This window comes from Atractosteus spatula, chromosome 14, assembly GCF_055471065.1.
Source record: "Atractosteus spatula isolate fAtrSpa1 chromosome 14, fAtrSpa1.hap1, whole genome shotgun sequence".
In the NCBI taxonomy this organism is placed as follows: Eukaryota; Metazoa; Chordata; class Actinopteri; order Semionotiformes; family Lepisosteidae; genus Atractosteus; species Atractosteus spatula.
This window is the reverse complement of record NC_142719.1, coordinates 23,563,216-23,582,970: the sequence shown is the minus strand read 5'-3', so window position 1 is coordinate 23,582,970 and position 19,755 is coordinate 23,563,216. Positions and strand designations below refer to the sequence as shown.

The window sequence follows — 19,755 nt, the reverse complement described above, 5'->3', positions numbered from 1 at the left end:
AAGACGTTAATACCTATTTTGGTGGGTGTAAATTGCTTTTTTTTACCATACAAACACTGCTAGAAATTATGTGCAATTGACATAAAATACTGTGTTTAGTTATGTTCAGCATATTATGAAAGAGGTACTCATGGGAAGCACATGTAAGCTAAAAAAGTAAAAACTATTTAGTCTTGAACAATGAATACTGGAAAGAGATTTGATACAAGTATTCAAATTTCTGAATGTTATTAACAGAATCATTTCAGCAGATTACTTAAGGAACATCAACAAAAGAGACACATGCTGAATTGAAACAGGACTGCACGTGTTGTACATTTTGACAGAATGAATGTCCATAGGTGTTTATGTTTTTGCAAAATAAAACGGTTTCCACATGATGGAACTATCTGTGGGTTTTCATTATTGATCGTAATTTTCTGTTGATTTAACATTGTCTTATCAGGAGCAACAATGGCAAATCTAATGTTCACAACTGCAGTTATCTATTGTTATTCATGATGGGCACACTTGCACAAAAATAATTCATTCCTCAATTTAAAATAAAATTATGAATTAATTAAGGATTGCATGGTGGCACCGTTGTTATTGCAGCCTTGAAGTGATAGAACTCTGCATTAAATTCCTGGGTTGCTATCTGCAATGAGTTTATATGTTTTGCCCTGGGTTTTCTCCCACATTCCTGCCTTGCACCCGTTGCTTGCTGGGATGACACCCTGTAATGGATAAAGTTGATAGAAAATGGATGGATGGATTAATTTGCTTTGTTAAATAATGTGTATTAAAATTATTTTTAGTACCATATTTTCAAAGTTCTTAACAGAGTTCACTATGCAAATATGTTTAATGTCTTAACATTGTATGGTATCAGTTTTATAGCATAAATTGTAACTGAAAAAATATAAGAAACATAAAAACTAAGAAATTTAAATTAGTCAAATAAACTACTTTAAATATATTACAAATAACTGAATAAGTCTCAACAGGCGAAACCTTAATTCTCTATTATTTTAATTTCCAGTAGAAATGAACCTTTACTTGGTCATTTACGTATTTGACTCCAAATAACGTAGAGGAACCATATTACCTGATGGTAGGGCACATGCAGGGGAACAATTTATTGAAAGCACTTCTGAATTGATTCCTGCCTGCACCGGAAGCGGAAGTCGCTCTTTTTTTTGGAGATACAGTGGAGGAGGAGGTGACCTGTCAATATACTTTCACACAAACCGGGTTGTAGAACGTTTTGCATTTGATTTCAATTGTATACCAAAGGAGTAAGAAGCTCTATGCCGCTATGGGAGCGCACCTTGTCCGCCGTTATGTGACCAGTCCAGACACCGAACCGGACCCCCTGAAACCTGCAGGGTTTGCCCCTGACTTTGGATTTCTCAATAGGAAAGAGCGAGGTAATATTAATTTAAGGTCTTCATATATAGCTTTGTGTGCTTCCACTCTTACGAATCGGATGCTATTTTTCTTTTTATAGTTTGAAGGTTATTTGGTCATAACGAGGCTGAAGTCGGCTTCTTATTCGCGTTTTTCGTTCCACCTTAAATGCTGCTGCTGTGATGTTATATCGCCTTTCGCCTGTAGATGGCTCTCTTCGGTCAGTACTAATCCGAATACTGTAGACACGAATTTACACTGGCAAATTGTAATTGCACTTTCTGCTGAATTGCTATGACCCTCCCTCCTGATGATAAAATTCTCACAATTCTGACACCAAGATGTGAGAGACAATGTGACAGACTGTCAAAGTCCTGAAGTACAATAAATTTTACTGTACCATTTTTTAAATATGACCCTCTGAACATGGCATGTGAGGATTTATAGTCAACAAAATACCCCATCTTCTGCTGATTTGCTTTGTCCCTCCTTCCTCATGACCAAAACATCTTAATATTGCGACACTAAGGTAAGAGAGACAAAATCACTCATCATGTACATTTGTAATTACGACAATTCACTGTTGAATTTCTGCGTTGTGACATTCTGCACATGGCATGTTAAAGTATATAGAAAACCTGGATCAGGACAGGCTAACTGCAATTCATAGTGATTTGTCATTGTCTTGCTTTCTGAATGAAAAACATCTTTTTTCAGTGATTATGACACTTCGGTATGACATTAATATGTTTCAATGCCAGAATAAATAATCAAGGAAAAATTGCCCACAGTGGTCATTCAAAGATTATAGGAATGCTATATAGCAGGTGGGTAGCTGTGTCAGCATGCGTAGGCTACAAAGGAACAAGTAAAGGTTTATTCCATGCTGAAAAGATAAAAAAGGAAACAACTTTTTGGCTGTAAAGCCTTCTTCAGGTGTAAGAAAGATAGGGAAGTCAGCAAAGATTATCTTTTGGTAAAAGCAGATGAGGTTGACTTGGTTTTGCGGGATGTCCAGCTTTTTGGGGACTAGTACAAAACTGAGGCCTTTGCTGAGAAGAGATCGCTCATCCTGTGAAAGGAAAAGGGCAGGGAGTATAGTAACAAGGTTAGGATTGGTGGGAGGGGTGTTGAGAAGTGAGAAACTGGTAGAGCTGGGAGTTGAGGGATCTGATGAGGTTAGCTATAAAAGGAATATGATGTGGAGCTGTTACCCATAAAAATTCCTTAACTTTTTTAATGTTGTCATCAAAGATAAACTGCAGTCAGCAAAGATAAAAAGATAATTATCTGCAGGGTAATATTTAAAAAATGGTACAGTAAAATTTCCTGAAGTTCAGGATTTTGATAGTCTTTTACATTGTCTCTCATATCTCAGTGTCAGAATTTTGAGATGGTTTTTATAACTGGGGGTAGGTTCATAGCAATAAGCAGAAAGTGCCATCACCCTTTGCTCATCCTCGGTTAACTCTATATTCTCATATGCCATGTTCTAAATGTCCCATTTAATACTGCTATATTAAAATGTTTTGTTAAATGCAATAATTTGAGACTTTAAATGACGAGAAGGCAAGGTCTTGGTAAATGTGCAGAAAGTGCCAGTGAATTCATGTTTTGCCTTTGTCTTATTTACTCATTGTCTAACATGCCAGTTTGTGTTATTGTGAGTTTTTAAAATTGGTTTTCAATTTTCTGAAATGTTTCATACAAAAATGCAATTTGGACAGTCACTATTTACTTAAATATTCCCCTTTACTGAGGATATGTACAGTAATCCATTAGTACATTTAAAAAAGACTGTAGAGAGCCATCTACAGGCGAAAGGCGACATAACATCACAGGAGCAGCATTTAAGGTAGAACAAAAAACGCGAATAAGAAGCCAACTTCAGCCTCGTTTGGTCATACTGAAATAATTTCCAAAAAACATGATTTCAATAAATTTTAAAAAGACCTCAAAAGTAGGTGCTTCATCAGTTAAAAATCACAATGAAATAAACCTTTTAATCCGTTTTAAATGTTCTCGTCGGTGTTAGTTGCGTCTATCTGTGCAGAGACAGACTAACAAAGTCTTAAAATCCGATGGCTTTTGGAATCGGGGGGTCCGGGTCCTGCAGGATCACAACACCAGCAAGTTTTCTTTCGAGCCCAACTTAATTACCTAATTCAATCCTTAATTGAAATAAGTTTCTTGCCTGGAATAGTTGCAATTTTTTCAGAAAGTTTGGGATTTGATTCGAAATCAAATCGCTTAAAAGGTGACCTCCAACATGTTTAAGAGATGAAAACAATCAATTTGAATCTTTTGTCTATATTATTGAGTCAATTAAAGATTCAATTGTGTAACTGAATGCTTGGCTGGAACACAAATCAGCAGTTATTTGCTTGCAGGACAAGGATTGTTAACTCCAGAGTTAGATGCTATAGCGCATAACATGTCAGTCTACTAAGTGATTTGATCTGAGACCATTTTTTCATTTGTTCACTAACCCTGAGAAACATTGGGATCATTGCCACACACACACAGCATGTGCTTCAAAATGGTTGTGATTCATGATTTGATGACAACTCATTTAGAAAGTGAATAAGATAAAAATGATTAGTTATAAATGGTGCTTGTGGGGGGGGGGTAGTGCTTTTGTGAAATAAGTATTTGTGCCATTATAGCTTCTGCAGTTTAAAAAGTGTGAGAACGAATAAACAGTCAAAATTAAAATCTTCCAAAGGGATTCCATCATTAACATGTAAAGTTAGAGCTCAGGCTACAAAAGACCTGGGTCAGGGTCTAATAGGCCTAACTTCAGTGTCTTAGTTTTCATTTCAACTAAGCTGTCTGGTACATGGTACATTGCAAACATGAGATCACAAAATATTAAACACAATCCGTCATCAAAAGGCCCTCTAAAGCAAAGATGTCCATTGACATCCTAATGCACAATGACATCACATGAATCCAATAAGGAACTGAAAAATCTGAACAGACCAAAGCAGGTACAGAGTCTAGTGTTTCCTGTCTGTTTGTGAAACAACATACATAAAAATAACATAATGGAATTACAGTGCTCCAATTGTGTGCTCAGCATCATTATTATTATTATTATTATTATTATTATTATTATTTTTTCCCTAAACTGTGTGAGATGTGTCCTAGAATTTCTATACTCTTATCATGGGGTGAAGGAGACCATTCTGGTCCCAAGCACATTATTTAGTTGTTCTAATTTAAAAAATTCAATGTTGTATTTTAGAAATTAAAACTTGTGTTTCTCTCATTACAGCAGTTATAAGATAGGCCATCTGCAAGTCCATCAAAGTACATTATAGTACCAGGCACCCAAGTCTTATTTGGGATTATGGAATACTATATGTGTTCATGTAATGTGTTTAATTACCATGTGGGACATACTTTGAAAAAATAATAAAATAATGACAACAATAATGTAACACTTTTCTGGACACTCTACTCAAAGGGTTTTACAGGTATTAGAGACTCTCCTCCACCACTACCAATGTGCAGCACCCATGTGGATGATGTGACAGCAGCCAAAAAAATGAACCATCCAAATTAGACCTGATCTGACTATTACTGCACAGTGTGGGTATCCTGAGTGTGTTAAAGTTTCCTTTCAGTCCTTTTGTTAACTAGATTTCTTAACTTCTAGTGTTTTACTTAAAAACACTACATGTTGACTACATATTATTTGTACCAGTTAAATTTTAAAGCTAAATGGCTATAAAATGCCTATTGATAAGCTGCTGTCTTTCCTCTACATCATGGTTTAGGGACAGATTTGAAATCTTGAGAAAGTGATCTCTACTTATTAATGAGGTAGTGTACAGTATGTTACAGACATTGTACCAATTTCGGCTATGCCTTTAATGTAAGAAAATGCTCATCAGAGCTGAATGCATGTTCCTGTTCTGCTTTTTACATTAATGTCTTAAAGTAGTGTCTTAAATTTCCTCTGCTTCCATTAATGACTGCTGTAATCAGTCTGTTCATCTTTCAAACTGTTGAACTTTTATTTGAATAGGACCGGATTGAGAGTAAACATATTTGACTATCATTTGATAGGTTAAAAAAGCTTAACTAGGTTCAAATTATGGGCTGACGATAATAGTCAAGGTTAATATCTGGACTGAATTAATGTCATTAGGTTTATTTTGTACCACACTAGTGTATCTTTGCATTACTGTTTCTAGAGTTGCTTGGTTACATTACGTTTAAGTTATATTAAGGTAAATAAGCATTTATAAGCATTTCATTGCACTTGTGCAAATGGAAAAAATAAACTGAACTGAAACTATTAAGGAAAATATCATATTTGGATTCTGTTTAAAAACATATCTTTGACTAGATCTAGATTAAGAAAAGACCTGGAAACAGTATTTGATAATATCTTGAATTCTGTATACCCCTACTGCATAGGTTCACATGTTTACAACATCAGCAACAGACCCTGAATTCATCCTATGTAGTGTTGGGAGGTAGCCTAATTCCTTTTTTGTGCCCAACAGTGATGGTAGCCACACAGCAGCAGATGGACGATGCCCAGCTGCCTCTATCGCAGCGTGATTACTGTGCTCACTACCTCATCAAGCTGATGAAGTGCAATCGAGACTACTGGCCCAACTTCCTGGCCTGCAAGCAAGAGCGCTATGACTGGGATTACTGTGAACACCAAGAGTGAGTCCTCGCTTCCCATTTTCTTGCATGGAATTGTTCTTCAATCTTGCTTTGCCTTCCAGAGAGTGATGAGTAGCAGTTAGGTCTTGGAATTAACCAGTCCACGGTCTGCACTATCCCGGGAAGCACTGGGCATAAGGCGGGATACACCCTTGACAGGACGCCAGTCCATTACAAGGCACACGCAGACCCAAACACACACATGCTCACACCAAGGCCGATATTTATAAAAGTCAGTCAACCTGCCAGTATGACTTTGGACTGTGGAGGAAAACTCACGCAAACACAGGCAGAGCATACAAACTTCATACAGTAATTGAATCCAGAGCTCCAGCACTGCTAATCTTGCCACCCAGCTTTATTAAATATGGCGACTTTTAACCAAAGCATTGACTTCAATGTGACCTTGTGTTCAGTGTGTTCAATAGACCTTCTTTCTACAGTGCTCTCAAAATTCACAGGGTACGTAAAAGTAAAAAATAAGGGGAAATTTATCTTATTGTGTTTTGTGTTGCAGTTGACTGTTTGTTGCACTACTTACTGTAATCAATTGTAAAAGGATTTTTTTGTTTTTCTCTTTTATCTTGCTTTTGTAGAAAAGTCAGAAGTAGTTTCTGACATCAAAGGACCTTATCTGCTAACATCATAAAGACAAAGCTTAGATTTCTGAAACATTTTTGTCATGTCTGTTTTTGGTACAGAACGGAATTAGGCTGTCTGGTTAAAAACTAGTTTTGCCTGCAGTAGTGTATTCAGCCTACAAATTCCAGATGCCCTATAGCTGCTTTATATAGCTTTGTACCAAAAGCCTAAGAAAATAATTTGATTTAACTTTGTGTTCTTTTAAAAAAGAAAAGTCTAGAATAAGAACTTTCTTCCACCTATGTTAATATGCACATCTTGTCATTGTTTTTTTCCTTTATAGATGGTAACTAATGGATCTATCTTCTAATTTTATTCAGCATAATTCTGAAAAAGTCACAGTGTAAAGGAGGGATTATTTAGTCTTAAATCCTAATCATACATTTATTCCTTTTATTATTACTGAAGTCTTATGTTATCTGATTAGCTTAATACAGCTCGTTTCATTGCTCATGACAATGTCATGGTCCTGGCAACTTGTTCTTTCTTGAACAAATTTCCAAGTGATGTTCTGTTAATTTTAAAACAAAATTGATTGCTTTTGAGAAGTAAAAAGAATTCTATATCATTTACTAGTATTTGCCAATAACTTTTTCATAATAAAAAATGATAGAAGACAAAATGATTTCATTTTTGATGTTGCTCCTATCGTATGACACAAGCACAATATGACAATGTGTAAGTGAACTGAGTTAACAGGCTGAAGTAGATTACTTATGGCAATCATTTGTTTTTGAAACAGAAGAATTTCTAGTTTGAACTCTAATCTATACCCTGGATAGGACATTTAATCCTGAAATCACTGGAACTATTACCTTGTGATGGGAAAACACTGTGCTATCTGGTTTACAAATAAATACCAAGTTTAAAGATGCAAATGCTGGATAAAGGATTCTTTTCATTATACCCTGTTCTGGTGTTCATATAAGGGATGCAAATTCTACAATGGAGATGAAAGCACTAAAAGCTGTCTATGCATTTATTAAACTCACACACTTGTTTCCATCTTGCCTCCTCATCTCCAGCTATGTGATGAGGTTAAAAGAGTATGAGCGAGAGCGGCGTTTGCTGATGAGGAAGAAGAGGCTGGAAGAGACCAAGGCTGCATGATCCCAGCTTCAGCAGAGCTGCCTCACCTTGTGAGAGAATGGAACCCTTTTCTGTACATCGAAAATAAAATCATAATTAATCTAGTTGGTTCTCTACCTTCTTCCCTTTTGTTTTTCAAAGTTAAAGTCAAATGGTTATCAGGACATTTATTGTTTCTGTAAAGGATTTTCAAAGCCTGCACATAACCAGCCTGCTCTGGTTTGGGTTTGTAAAGGAGAAAAATAGTAAAAAAAAAACAGGTTGCTCCTGGAAGTAGGGTTGGTCCCTAACTGTAGGAATGGGGACACTGTGAAAGATGCCTTTTTTCCACATATGATGTTAGGACTAAATATGTGACTGCTCATGTTCATTAAATGTCGCATGACGCTGTCAAATAAGGGTGCTGAAACCTGGTTACAAAGCTTAAATTCCAATTCTGGTGTGTTTTAATCTCTCCCGATGGGTTTCCATATTGTATATTGAGTCACTGACTTAAGTCATTCCTCAATATCTCCAGCGACTGTGCTATGTAGTCAAGCTGCTGGCAGAAGGCTGTTCCCTTATAGTTTGGAATGCTTTGGCATTAAAAGTGCTGCATGAATTAGTTCTGTTACTCCTAGAATCTTTTTTTCGCAGCTAGTACAATATAAAAATACCATGCAGTCAAATGAATAGTGAATTGGTAATGTCATGTCCTGGGCATGCATGACCACCTCTGAAACTGGCTCACTCATTCTTATTTATTCCTCTTTATAATGTAACTAATGATGGCAGCCACAGAATGAATTTACGGAAACTTTGTTTTGGTAGAAGAAAGGACTTCTGGGTTCTTAAGCAGAGCTTTACCAAGGAACATGATAAAAAATACAGCAAATGCAACCAATAATTTCTTCATTGGGGTGGAACGGTGGCTCTGTGGCTAAGGATCTGTGCCTGTGGCTGGAAGGTTGCCGGTTCAAATCCCACGGCCGGCAGAAGAATCCTACTCTGTTGGGCTCCTAAGCAAGGCCCTTAACCCCAGATGCTCCAGGGGCACTGTACAATGGCTGACACTGTGCTCTGTCCCCAAGCCTCTCTCTCCCTCTCTCTGTGTGTCTCATAAAGAGAGCAAGCTGGGGTATGCGAAAAGACAAATTCCTAATAAAGTGATCTTATCTTATCAATTGGATTTCAATCTGGAGATTGACATGGCCAAAATGGCTGCAGCAAAGGCTTGGGAGAGCAGCTTAAATTGCCCCATAAAGCTAGGTTTTGGTCACTTGAAATTACTGGGTTGAACACTCTGTTCTAATATGGTCAAATGTATTTATTATCCAAAATTATCATGTGTATTGTACTTATCATTCATATTAATCTCATTATCACAAATACCAATTGCTTTCACAGTAAAATACTTTTGTTTGTGCTACCCCAATACTTTTGAAGGGCTCTGTAAAGAACTTCTATAAAGCACAGTAACAAACAAAATATTTTATAATCCAGAAGCCCACTTGGATACCTTTGAAATTAAACAGGAATGCAAAAATAAATTGCTGTTAAATTATTATTGGTCTTTTCAAATTCACAGTAATTTCTCCTCAAGCACTTGTGGGTGTTTCAAGAAATTAAAAAATGACCTAGGAACAAAAGTGACTCAAACATGGACTTGTTTTTAAGAACAAGCAAGGACTGGTATCTTTTATTTGTCCATTACAGCTTACAAGACAAACCATTCAGAAGGCAAAAAAAATGACTAAAAAAGACAACCAAGGCCAGCAGATGTCTGCATTCTATTTATTTAGACTGTTCTGTAAACAATCATTCACATACGAGAAAATGAGTGACAGATCAAATGAAAAAGACAATCGCAAATTAACATTTTATAAATTTGTCTCATTAGTACATCAGCATATTACAGAGCAATTCACATGTGATTTTTTCAACCTCATTTCTAATTCTGTTGTATTAACAAGACTGAGTTTAATTAGAAGACAGAGAATGAGTTCTTTCAAATTTAAGACCAGGAGTTAGACAGCATTACAGACAAGTCGGTTGCCACAAGACTAGAGTACTTCGCTGCACTTCGTTAGCAGTAATATGAAAACACAGAAGACAAGAAAAGACATCATTCTCTTAACTATAGGTTGTAGATTTTTGTTCATTTTGATGGACTATCCAAATGTAATCATCAAAAAACATTATAATGCAACTCAAAAGCCTCAGAAGATCCTTTACAATGCTAATGGTGGCTACTGTAGAGCTTTAGAAATTAAAATGCATTTTTTAACATTCACTGTACTACTAGCACTGAGCTTCGACAGATTTAATCCAGACTTCTAGTTTTGAATGGATTGACCTACAGTAAACAGAAGTGATGTCTGATGTCATGCAAATGAAAAACTGGAATCCAGCCTGTACAAAGACGAAGCTCTAAGAAGAACAACATAATATGTATGGTACTGACACTATTTTGTTAATATTCATATTCAGTCACTGGACAAAGTATTAAGAACCCCCAGTCAAATGAGTATACTTTCTCAGTGGCAGGCAATGCATACCTGCCTTGAGGAGCAAAAAATTAGCATTTAGCACATGAACATCATATTTCTGCATATATACCATTACCTCAATAGATCCCTGTGCTACTAGGAGAACAGGACTGATCTGCACATATTTACAAAACTTGTTCAAACTGTTACTTCTGCTCAATACCTTATTCAATAGATTTCTAATACACATTGCTGAAATATGTAAGCCAAGGCATTTCCGTTTGAAACTGTAGAAAACATTTTTGTACAAATAATTAAACCCATGCTCCTAAGTCAAGACTCCAGTCGAGATGCCAAGAAGAATTTATGGTTATAATCCAACAACTCCCTTTCTTAGTTACTCTGCTTAGTTCCTATGTGCCACACAAAAAGATGGGTGGCCATAGAGATGTTACTGAAGTCTTTTTAAAAAGATTTTAAAAGTCTTTCAGTTCTGTGTATCCTTACCTGTAACTTTCTCTTTCTGCTACAGACATCCTGTAAACCTCACATTGCTACAATTGCAACATAGCATTGTTTCAAATTCAGCAGCTCTCAATCATTTTTAAAAGTGAGTCAAAAAGAACAATTCAGTTAATTTTTTATTACAAACAAATCCACTTTTACCCTTTCTGTAGTGTCATACTCTTATCTTCCTTCTACGTGACTCCTCAGGAGGTTACAGGGATGTAGCACTCATCTTAATTCTCCAGATTCTAAACACCCCATATTTCTCAAACATTTATGAAAACAGGGGTTCTGCACTCTAAAAAGCATATCCCTAGAGAGTAATACTACCCCATACCACTCTCATCAGTGTCATCAAACTTGATACAAGTACCTTTCTTTTCACACTTTCTATTACAATCCATAAATAGACTAACTAAAATGTTTTTGTTGTAGAACAATGATTACTGGAAGAATCAATAAAATCTGGTTGGAAGGTTTTAAGTGAATGAAAAAAAATGGTTTGGGTTTAGGTACAAGTATTTGAAAATAACTTTTTTTCTGCAGTTGATCTTGAAATCCTGACACACATTAACCAATAATGAATTATCATTATGTGGGACATGTGAAAATGTGTGGATCTCACCACAAAACCTTTGTGTCTTCAGGAATAAGAGCAGCATTATTACACATTTGCATTTTTTACCACAAATCAAGTGCTTTTTCATACTTAACATGTCAGCAGGAAGGAGAAACTGCATCAGGATTCTCACTGAAAAAACTAAAGGAATTTTTTCTAGCATTCATTTTAGGTATACAATACTGAGACAATGTTATCACAAAAAAATTACAGGAAGACTAAACAGAAACAAAGCTGTAATTTGAATGGCAGCAACAATCTCCTTTCTACCACACACCACTAGCTACTTCAAAAGTCTTTTGAGTTGCATTATGACGAATATTACTGTAAAGATTTTTTTCTCTCTGTTTAGACCTCCCTCTTTCTGATTCCAAGCTCCTTTCCTGGCCAGTTCCCAATGGTAATGTGAGGTGATCTACAGTAGCTCACAGTAGGAAAGGCATAATAGGGGAGCGCAGAGGAGGGTAGTCCCGAAACTCCTTCAGGTAGCTGCGGTGCTTCCCCTTGGCCCACACGGTCATCTGGATGAAACCCACCAGAGTGAAGAAGGCCACTGGCAGACACTGGGTCATCACCGTGAAGCCCACCCAGGAACCCAGCTGCCAAGAGAATCCGACATAAGCACACATCCCCTTCAACTTTACATGAAAAATGCTTTAAAGAACATTTAGATCTGCCCTCATACTAGACATGCGCTAAAGTTTTTCCATCGCACATCTCCATGGCCAGTGCCATTCCATACCAAAAACACCCTGAATGGATGGAGCTGCCTGCCTCTCACCTTCAGATTATTAAAGAAAACAACAACCTAAAGTGCATTTAAATTCCATCTAAAGCCAACTAAAATTCTCAATCAATTAATGACTACTAAATGGGCAAGACGAGCCCAAGGGCCACCTATTATTTGTTATCTTTATGTCCTTATATGATGACTCCAAAGTTTTCATCTTTCTCAATAAACTATACTTCTGGATAAACTGTAAAAAGACAATAATTGTATAAAGGAAAGGTTATTCACAGAATTAAAGTTACTGACCTTTGAAAGAAAGGTCATTTGAAAGGAAGGAGAATAAAAAGGGTCAATAAATATGCTGTCAGTTGTCAATTTATAAACTTTTATTAACACTAAAAGTTCAGTGTTTTCTGTAAGGATTCCTTTGTGTCAGTTCCACCACATGCAATGACCATCTGAAAACAATATTATAAAGCTAAATTATTAATAATGATAAACTATTTGACATGAACAGCCAGCAGACATGTCACTCTGCAACTCACAACTGGCAACCCACTGAAGCTAAGCAGGTGTGAGCCTGGTCAGTACCTGGATGGTACTGGAAGAGGTGATAATGGGGCCAGCAGAGGGCGCTCACCCACAGACGGGGACACTATACTGTAAAAAACTAAGGTCCTGACCATCAGTGGTCATTAAAAATCCCAAGGCATTTCTCGAAAAGATTAGGGGTATAACCCCGGCATCCTGGCAAATTTCCCATTGGCCCTTTCCAATCATGGCCTCCTAATAATCCCCATCTACGAATTGGCTTCATTACTCTGCTCTCCTCCCCACTGATAGCTGATGTGTGGTGAGCGTTCTGGCACACTGTGGATGCCGGTGCATCATCCAGGTGGATGCTGCGCATTGGTGGTGGAGGGGAGTCCCCATTACCTGTAAAGCGCTGTGAGTGGAGTGTCCAGAAAAGCGCTATACAAGTGAAAACAATTATTATTATTATTATAAGGTCTTGAAAAGCAACTTCTCAAGCTGCTTTACAGGAAAAAATAACAAATATAAGAGATAACAAAATTAGCACAAAGATACATAAGGGATTAGAAATGTAGTAGAAGATGCAAGGAGAAGACAGATGCTAATTACATAATAGCCTTTCTTAAGAAGAAAGTTTTGAATCAGGATTTGAATGCACTTAGGGTAGGTGACTCTCTAATATCATTTGAGATAGAATTCCAGAGCTTTGGGGCATAACTAGAGAAGGCCCTGTCACCCATAGAGTGTAAGTGAGCTTCTGTGACAAACAGGAGACAAGAAAGACAAACAAAAATTATGAGGTGGAGTGTAGAAAGATAATAAACCAGAAATGGACTAAGGTGCCAAGCCATGAAGAGCCTTAAAGGTAAGCATGAGGATTTTACAGTACAGGAGGAATAAAATCACTTGCACGAGACCTGGTCAAGATTCTGGCTGCCAAACTAAGTTTGTTAAGTTTGTTTAGTGTGAATTTAGATACCACAGCGAGAAGGGCATTGCAGTAATCAATTCTGGAAAAGACTAATTAGTTGACCAGTTCTTCTGCTACAGTCAGAAACAACATAGGATGTAGTCTGGCAATATTTCTGTAATGGAAGAATTATGTTTTTATAATATTTTGCACATTTGATCCAGACACACATATCACCCCAAACTCTTCAGTTTAGATAGTTGATGGGAGGTGCCAAGAAGCATGACTTAATTCTCGTTGCAGCTTAAATGAAGGAACTTTTGAGTCATCCAGGGTTTTATGTCAGAGATCCAATTAAAGAGTGCAGAAACTACTTCAGTGTCAGGTTTAGTATAGACATAGATTTGAGTATTGTTGGCATGGAAATGAGAGTTCAGACCATGTGATTTTAAAAACTGACCAAGTGGGAACATGTAAAGGCTACAGAAAGGTGTCCAGTATCGAGCCCTGAGAAAAACAACTTAACGAACCCAAGATCAGAACTGAAACCCCACTTAAAAGCAAAAGCAATGTCACAAACTCCAAATTGTTAATCATGACATCCTACTTCATTTTAACTGCCATCTTGAGACTGAGTAAAAAGCAGCACTGAGGTCAAGGAGAATAAGGATACATACAGTAGATAACCAGAATCAGTAGCCATAAGATCGTTAGTAACTTTATCACAGGCAGTTTCAGTGCTGTGTAATTGCCTGAAACAAGATTAGAGGGGTTTGAAAAGCACTATTGCAGTCAAATTATACATATTTGCAATATATTTTTTCTTTTGCTATATGAATCTCAGGTGACATGTTATACAGATCCCAATGCTGCTTAATATCTAGTCTCACACATTTACATTTTAAACTGTAATTCATCTATCCTTTTTCAATGAAATAATCTTCTTCTGAATAGACAACTTCTGTTCAGAAAGAAGTTTTGGTTAACAGGACAGACACATAACCAGTGTGCCCACTGGGAAAGTGGAAACTTTGGGACTGAAATCACTCTCATTAAAAATAGATTAGGTTTTCAGAATATCTTCTATTATAATAGAGATCTTTACTTTTTCTTATGTTCTGCATTACTAATTATAAATAAAGTTTCTTGTAAATATCCTTTGTTTAAATAGTTTCTTCTTTGTATTAGTAAAAGAGTAAATTGCAACACTAGAAAATGCTCCATTCTCTCTGGCCTCTATTTCTTCAATTACATCTCAAAAACAAATTGTTTAAGATGAGCTGAAAAATATTAGTACTCATTATAACAAATTGCACTTTCAGTTTTTGAATTTAACACTGAAAATAACTGTAACATAAGTACAGGTGATCAAACACCCAGCCATGACACCAGCAGGGTGCAACAGTGTGCCAGTTTTGCACAGTACAAATGTGAATTATGTTTAATATATGTACTCAACTGAGCTCATAAAAATTTAATTAAATCATTTTAACTGTTTTCATCTCCTTCGGAGCCAGCAGCCATGTCACCCTGCAATTGGCAACCCACTGAAGCTAAGCAGGTGTGAGCCCGGTCAGTACCTGGATGGGAGACCTCCTGGGAAAAACTAAGGTTGCTTCTGGAAGAGGTATTAGTGGGGCCAGCAGGGGGTGCTCACCCTGCAGTCCATGTGGGTCCTAATGCCCCAGTATAGTGACGGGGACACTATACTGTAAACTGTCTTTCAGATGAGACGTAAAACCGAGGTCCTGGCTCTCTGTGGTCATTAAAAATCCCAGGGTGTTTCTCGAAAAGAGTAGGGGTGTAACCCCGGCGTCCTGGCCAAATTTCCCATGCCTCCTAATAATCCCCTTCTATGAATTGGCTACATTATTTTGTTCTCCTCCCCCCCCACCCCACTCCACTCCGATGGCAGGTGGAGCGATGCGCTGGTTGGAGTATTCTCGGTTGCATTTAATGGTAACGTCAGCTCAAAGATTTGGTTCAAACCACCAAATGGAGGCGCCGACAAGCGGACCCTGCTGATGTGGGATTAACGTTAGGATGAGAGAGAACTGTTTTCATCTCCTTCAAAGTATCTGCTTTCAAGAAACTAACAGAAAATAATTCAAAAGGCCTTATTAAATGGTCAAAAAATCATTCTAAATAGCAGCGACGTGGATTCAGCATTAGCCTCATTACTCTACAGAGGAAAAGTGCTTTTTGCTTTGATATATTTTATTTACAGAACAGGTATATAATTTGCTATATGAAATATGATCAGTTCTACTAAAACCATAGAAATTTGTTTATGCACACATCCCAGCTTTATAACAGCACATATGCAAAGGGTTTTTAGAAGTGTGGAACAAGCTACCCAGCCTTATTGTTGTAACTGATATGACTTTGCTGGTAGCTAATTGCCTTACCACCTTCTTGAGTGAAAAATTCAATAATCACATGAGCGAGATGGTTTGAATAGCCTCCTTACATTTGTAACTTTTCTTAGGTTCTTGTGAATAATGAATAAGTCAGGAATTTTCACAAACTGGCTGCTTTATATTGTATTCTGCCTCCCATCCTTCTTTGACATAAATAACAATCAACAAGTGTTACTTGACATTACTCACTAAATAGTTCAATTATTCAGTCCCAAATCCAGATCACGTTTCATTTATAGGGAAGGGTGTGTTACATATTTTTTTCTTTGTTTCTGTAGCATTCACATTAAAGTATGAAAGATCCAAAAAAGACCAACTCAAGAAAAGCAATTTCTAAAGTTAAAAACTAACAAATGTTCCAGCAACCACTGCTCTTCGTGGTCCAGAAACAGGGAGACTCACCTCGTAGGTATAATTGGGACAAGAGACCAGCAAGAAGAGCCATGTGAAGGGATTCTTTGTGGGGTAGGGAATCTTCCGGGTCTTGGAGCCTAGGGGACAGAGAAAGAGGCCAGTCTAAAATCATATCAACTTTTGGTTAATGTTAAATGATCATCTGATAATTGACAACATGATTGTTTGATAATCTAGAAAATACTGATGGCATACATTGCTCTTGAAAAACTGCTAGGCCACACAATGGCTTTATGAGGCATACCACTGCTGCTTTACAGATTCAAGGTCCCGAGTTCAATTCTGACCACCAGTGTTTATCAGGGTGGAGTCTCTGCATGTTTGCAGTGGTCACCTGTGAATCTTTCAAATCCATGGCAAGCTCCATATTCGCCCCCACATTACTTAAGCATATTTGCTTGACTTGATAATTTATTCAAAAGCATTGCATTATCTTTTGCTTTTCTTTTTCCTACATAGCTGGATCACTCTCAAGCGGTCTGGCAAACTCCAAATGGGCTTTAAGAGTTCTTTTTGAGTTAGGGCTTCTTCCCTGCCACTCTCCTATGCAGGCCAGTGTTAGAGCTCTGGATATAGTTGACTGATGCACCTTCACTCCACTCTCAGCCACTCTTTCAGGTTCATTGTTAGCCTTTCAGTGGCTTTCCTCACAGGTCTCCTTCTTGTGAGGATGCTGACTTTTCAGGAATGGCCTTTCCTAGGCAGTGTCTGGGTAGCGTGATGCAGTTTCCACTTCTTGACTGAACTAACAGCGCTAACTGGGATATCCAAAAACTTTGAATGTTTTGGACTTTTTTCTTATGTATGCATTTTTGTTACAATGTTCTTTAGTCTTTTTTCTACCTTTTCTTAAAATTCACTGCCTCACCAATGATCCCTAAATAGACTGGAGATTTTATCTAGTTAATGCAATAATCACTTCAATGGCAGACAGTCAGAGGCCAATGGTAAGGCAATTATATCCATGTTAGTGCAATTTATTTAACTTCTGTAAACTACCAGAGCACAGGATTCTGAATACTTATGAAAGCAGGATATCTCAGCTTTTTTACTTTCTTTAAGATATCTGCTGACAAATAAGTAATTTTGTGTTTAAACATTTTGTTTGAGCTTGTGAGTTTGCAATAAAAACTTTGATTGTAAAAAGATGTGCAAGTATTATTTGTGCTCAGTCCAGCTTTGCACTCTGTGCTACTAAGATTAGAGGCTTTGTGGTGATGAATGAATAAATTCTAAGGAAATATTTACTATTTTTAATTTTAAGCCTTACTAATAAAAGTGAATTGAACTGAGTAAGAGGCAAAACAAAGGAGGCTGTGACAGTGACAAAGTATGACAAAGAACATAAAAGAGACAAGCACGATGCAAAAGCCAGTAATCTGAATTACAAAGTGTACTTTAAGTACTTAAGCCAAGGTAGACCCACGACAGCAATTATCACAGATGGTGTCAACAGATGAGAGATCTTCTGGCAATTATGGAAAAGCAGAGGCGATGAAAAATTAATCCAATGTTAAATTCTCACTCCCCATCAAACCATACACACGTGTTCCGAGTCCGACCTTCAACACTGCCCTTAAAAATGCTGTTGGACAACAACACTGTGCATTATACAAAACTGATCTTTCAAAGAAACCAATGTTCAGAAAAATGCACGTAAGCCATGCATGCTATTACACATACAAAATTTATGCAATCCGACTGTTATTTATACTACTCACAGAGCATCAAGGCTGCTTTCTCTATTAAGCATACATTTAATACTGCTTCAACATGTTTACAATGGCATTGGAGTGGTTACAATTTTATATTAGTTTAGTACAAAATGCTTCTAGTTGCTGAAGATGGTTTAGAAAAAAAGTGGCTGCTTCACAGCAACATGACCTTGTATATTAGTAGACCTAAGCCACAACACTAGTAGTGTTTGTGAGTTCTTATCATATTTAGTATAACCAAAATACCCTGAGCCTAGCACACTTCATCTTCTGCTTAATTCTCTGTATCCATTTCTTAACACATTCCCATCTTTCTCTCCTTGAAAATGTTCTCAAACAACAATCATTTCCACTGCAAGCTCTTCCCTAGCCACTGCTAGTGTAACAGAACTTTATATAAGCTGTGTGAACTTCTGTACTGTGAACCTTTACACTGAGGTTGAAATGCTGTTGGTTTAATATTCAGGATGACTGTCAGCCATAAGAGAACTTCCCTTTCTCTGGTGCTGGCAAGTACAATAATCTTATGTTGCTCTCACCTTTGCTGCCCGAAAAACTGATTGCCACTTCTCTTCATAAATATATCAATGGCGTAAAATGTTTGCTTGAAAAAAGTATTGGTGCTTTCTGAAGGCACAATAAATTAGCCTTTTCTTTTACTTCAAAAACAGAAAATAAAGCAAGTAAATTATTTAGTCTTCATTTGATAATTAATGGTTCTTAATTCTTGAAGTTAGCATTAGGGAACTGAGAATTCGTCAAATGAATTACAGTATTTTTTTCCCCCAACAGACCTCAGAACGATGCCTTTTTACTCAAGATCTTGACAAATTAAACAAAGCTATTTGGCCTGCACCCATCAGCCTTGTAAAAATAACCAAATACAGTTCTGACTGGATGCCTGAAAAGTGCAGTCATCCAGTCACATGCCTGCTAGAGGGCAAACATGGGCTTGCACTTCACGTTGTGTTGATATATTACATATGACGTTTAAATAGGGCGGAGATTAGTTATAATTGTCTTCACTGAAAAGAAGCTCAATGAAATCAACTCACTAAAGAGATACATTTTATACAGACAGGAGTGTCTCACACCAGTGGACATCCAATGGGAAAACAACTGTAAAACAAGTAGTGCACCTGCACAAAGACTGGCCAAAATATTAGGAACCCCTGTCGCAATTTGTTAGGAAAAGCTAGCTAAAGTTAGCTGAAATCTGTTAAGAAAACAAGAAGCCACCAGCAACTTACAATTTTGTAACATTTAGCAAATGGCATTTAAAGAAAATGTGTCTTTAATTTTAAGTCAATCCCCTTAATCACTCAAGAAAGCTAGCCTGCTTGAAAGGCCATCTCTCTTTGCTCTGGAGACTTCACTTTTATGTTTAAAATAAAAAGATCACAGGAATCAATTTTCTACATAATTGTAAAGGAAGCATAGAATTTGAAACAGAGTGCAAACATTTGTTCAGCACCAGTTAAGAGACTCCAGATTGTACACTGTTACATCCCAGTGTGTGGTCCATGTGTGTTTTGTTACTATCTTCCACACTTCCTGACCTTGATTGTTCTCCCTCCTCCATTGGTCCATCATTCCATAATTGTTTCCCTGTGACGTCATCATAAATCAGCT

At 37.1% G+C, this 19,755-nt stretch overlaps 2 protein-coding genes across 3 annotated transcripts in view; one reads left to right on the top strand and one right to left on the bottom strand.

The window, feature by feature from the left end:
• The first annotated feature begins 1,159 nt into the window (after nucleotides 1–1,159).
• On the top strand, nucleotides 1,160–7,910 carry ndufb7 (NADH:ubiquinone oxidoreductase subunit B7). Its single transcript, XM_088932793.1, has 3 exons — nucleotides 1,160–1,409; nucleotides 5,907–6,075; nucleotides 7,743–7,910. Exons 1-3 carry the CDS (start codon nucleotides 1,298–1,300, stop codon nucleotides 7,825–7,827), a joined length of 366 nt encoding a protein of 121 aa, XP_088788919.1. The 5' UTR covers nucleotides 1,160–1,297; the 3' UTR covers nucleotides 7,828–7,910.
• A 1,655-nt stretch (nucleotides 7,911–9,565) lies between these two features.
• The window catches only part of tecrb (trans-2,3-enoyl-CoA reductase b), a 63,049-nt gene continuing 52,859 nt past the window's right edge, over nucleotides 9,566–19,755 (bottom strand). For both annotated transcript variants that reach the window (XM_088932072.1, XM_088932071.1), the window contains 2 exons: nucleotides 16,397–16,485; nucleotides 9,566–11,999 (listed from right to left, as the gene is read on the bottom strand). In XM_088932072.1, the coding sequence (XP_088788198.1) occupies nucleotides 11,826–11,999; nucleotides 16,397–16,485 (263 nt within the window). In that variant the 3' untranslated portion in view covers nucleotides 9,566–11,825. The remainder of the gene's footprint in view (nucleotides 12,000–16,396; nucleotides 16,486–19,755) is intronic.

Coding starts and splice junctions, on each gene's coding strand:
- ndufb7 (XM_088932793.1), top strand. CDS start 1,298: ATGGGAGCGCACCTTGTCCGCCGTTATGTGACCAGTCCAGACACCGAA. Junction 1,410..5,906: donor TCTCAATAGGAAAGAGCGAG/GTAATATTAATT, acceptor TGTGCCCAACAG/TGATGGTAGCCACACAGCAG. Junction 6,076..7,742: donor GATTACTGTGAACACCAAGA/GTGAGTCCTCGC, acceptor CCTCATCTCCAG/CTATGTGATGAGGTTAAAAG.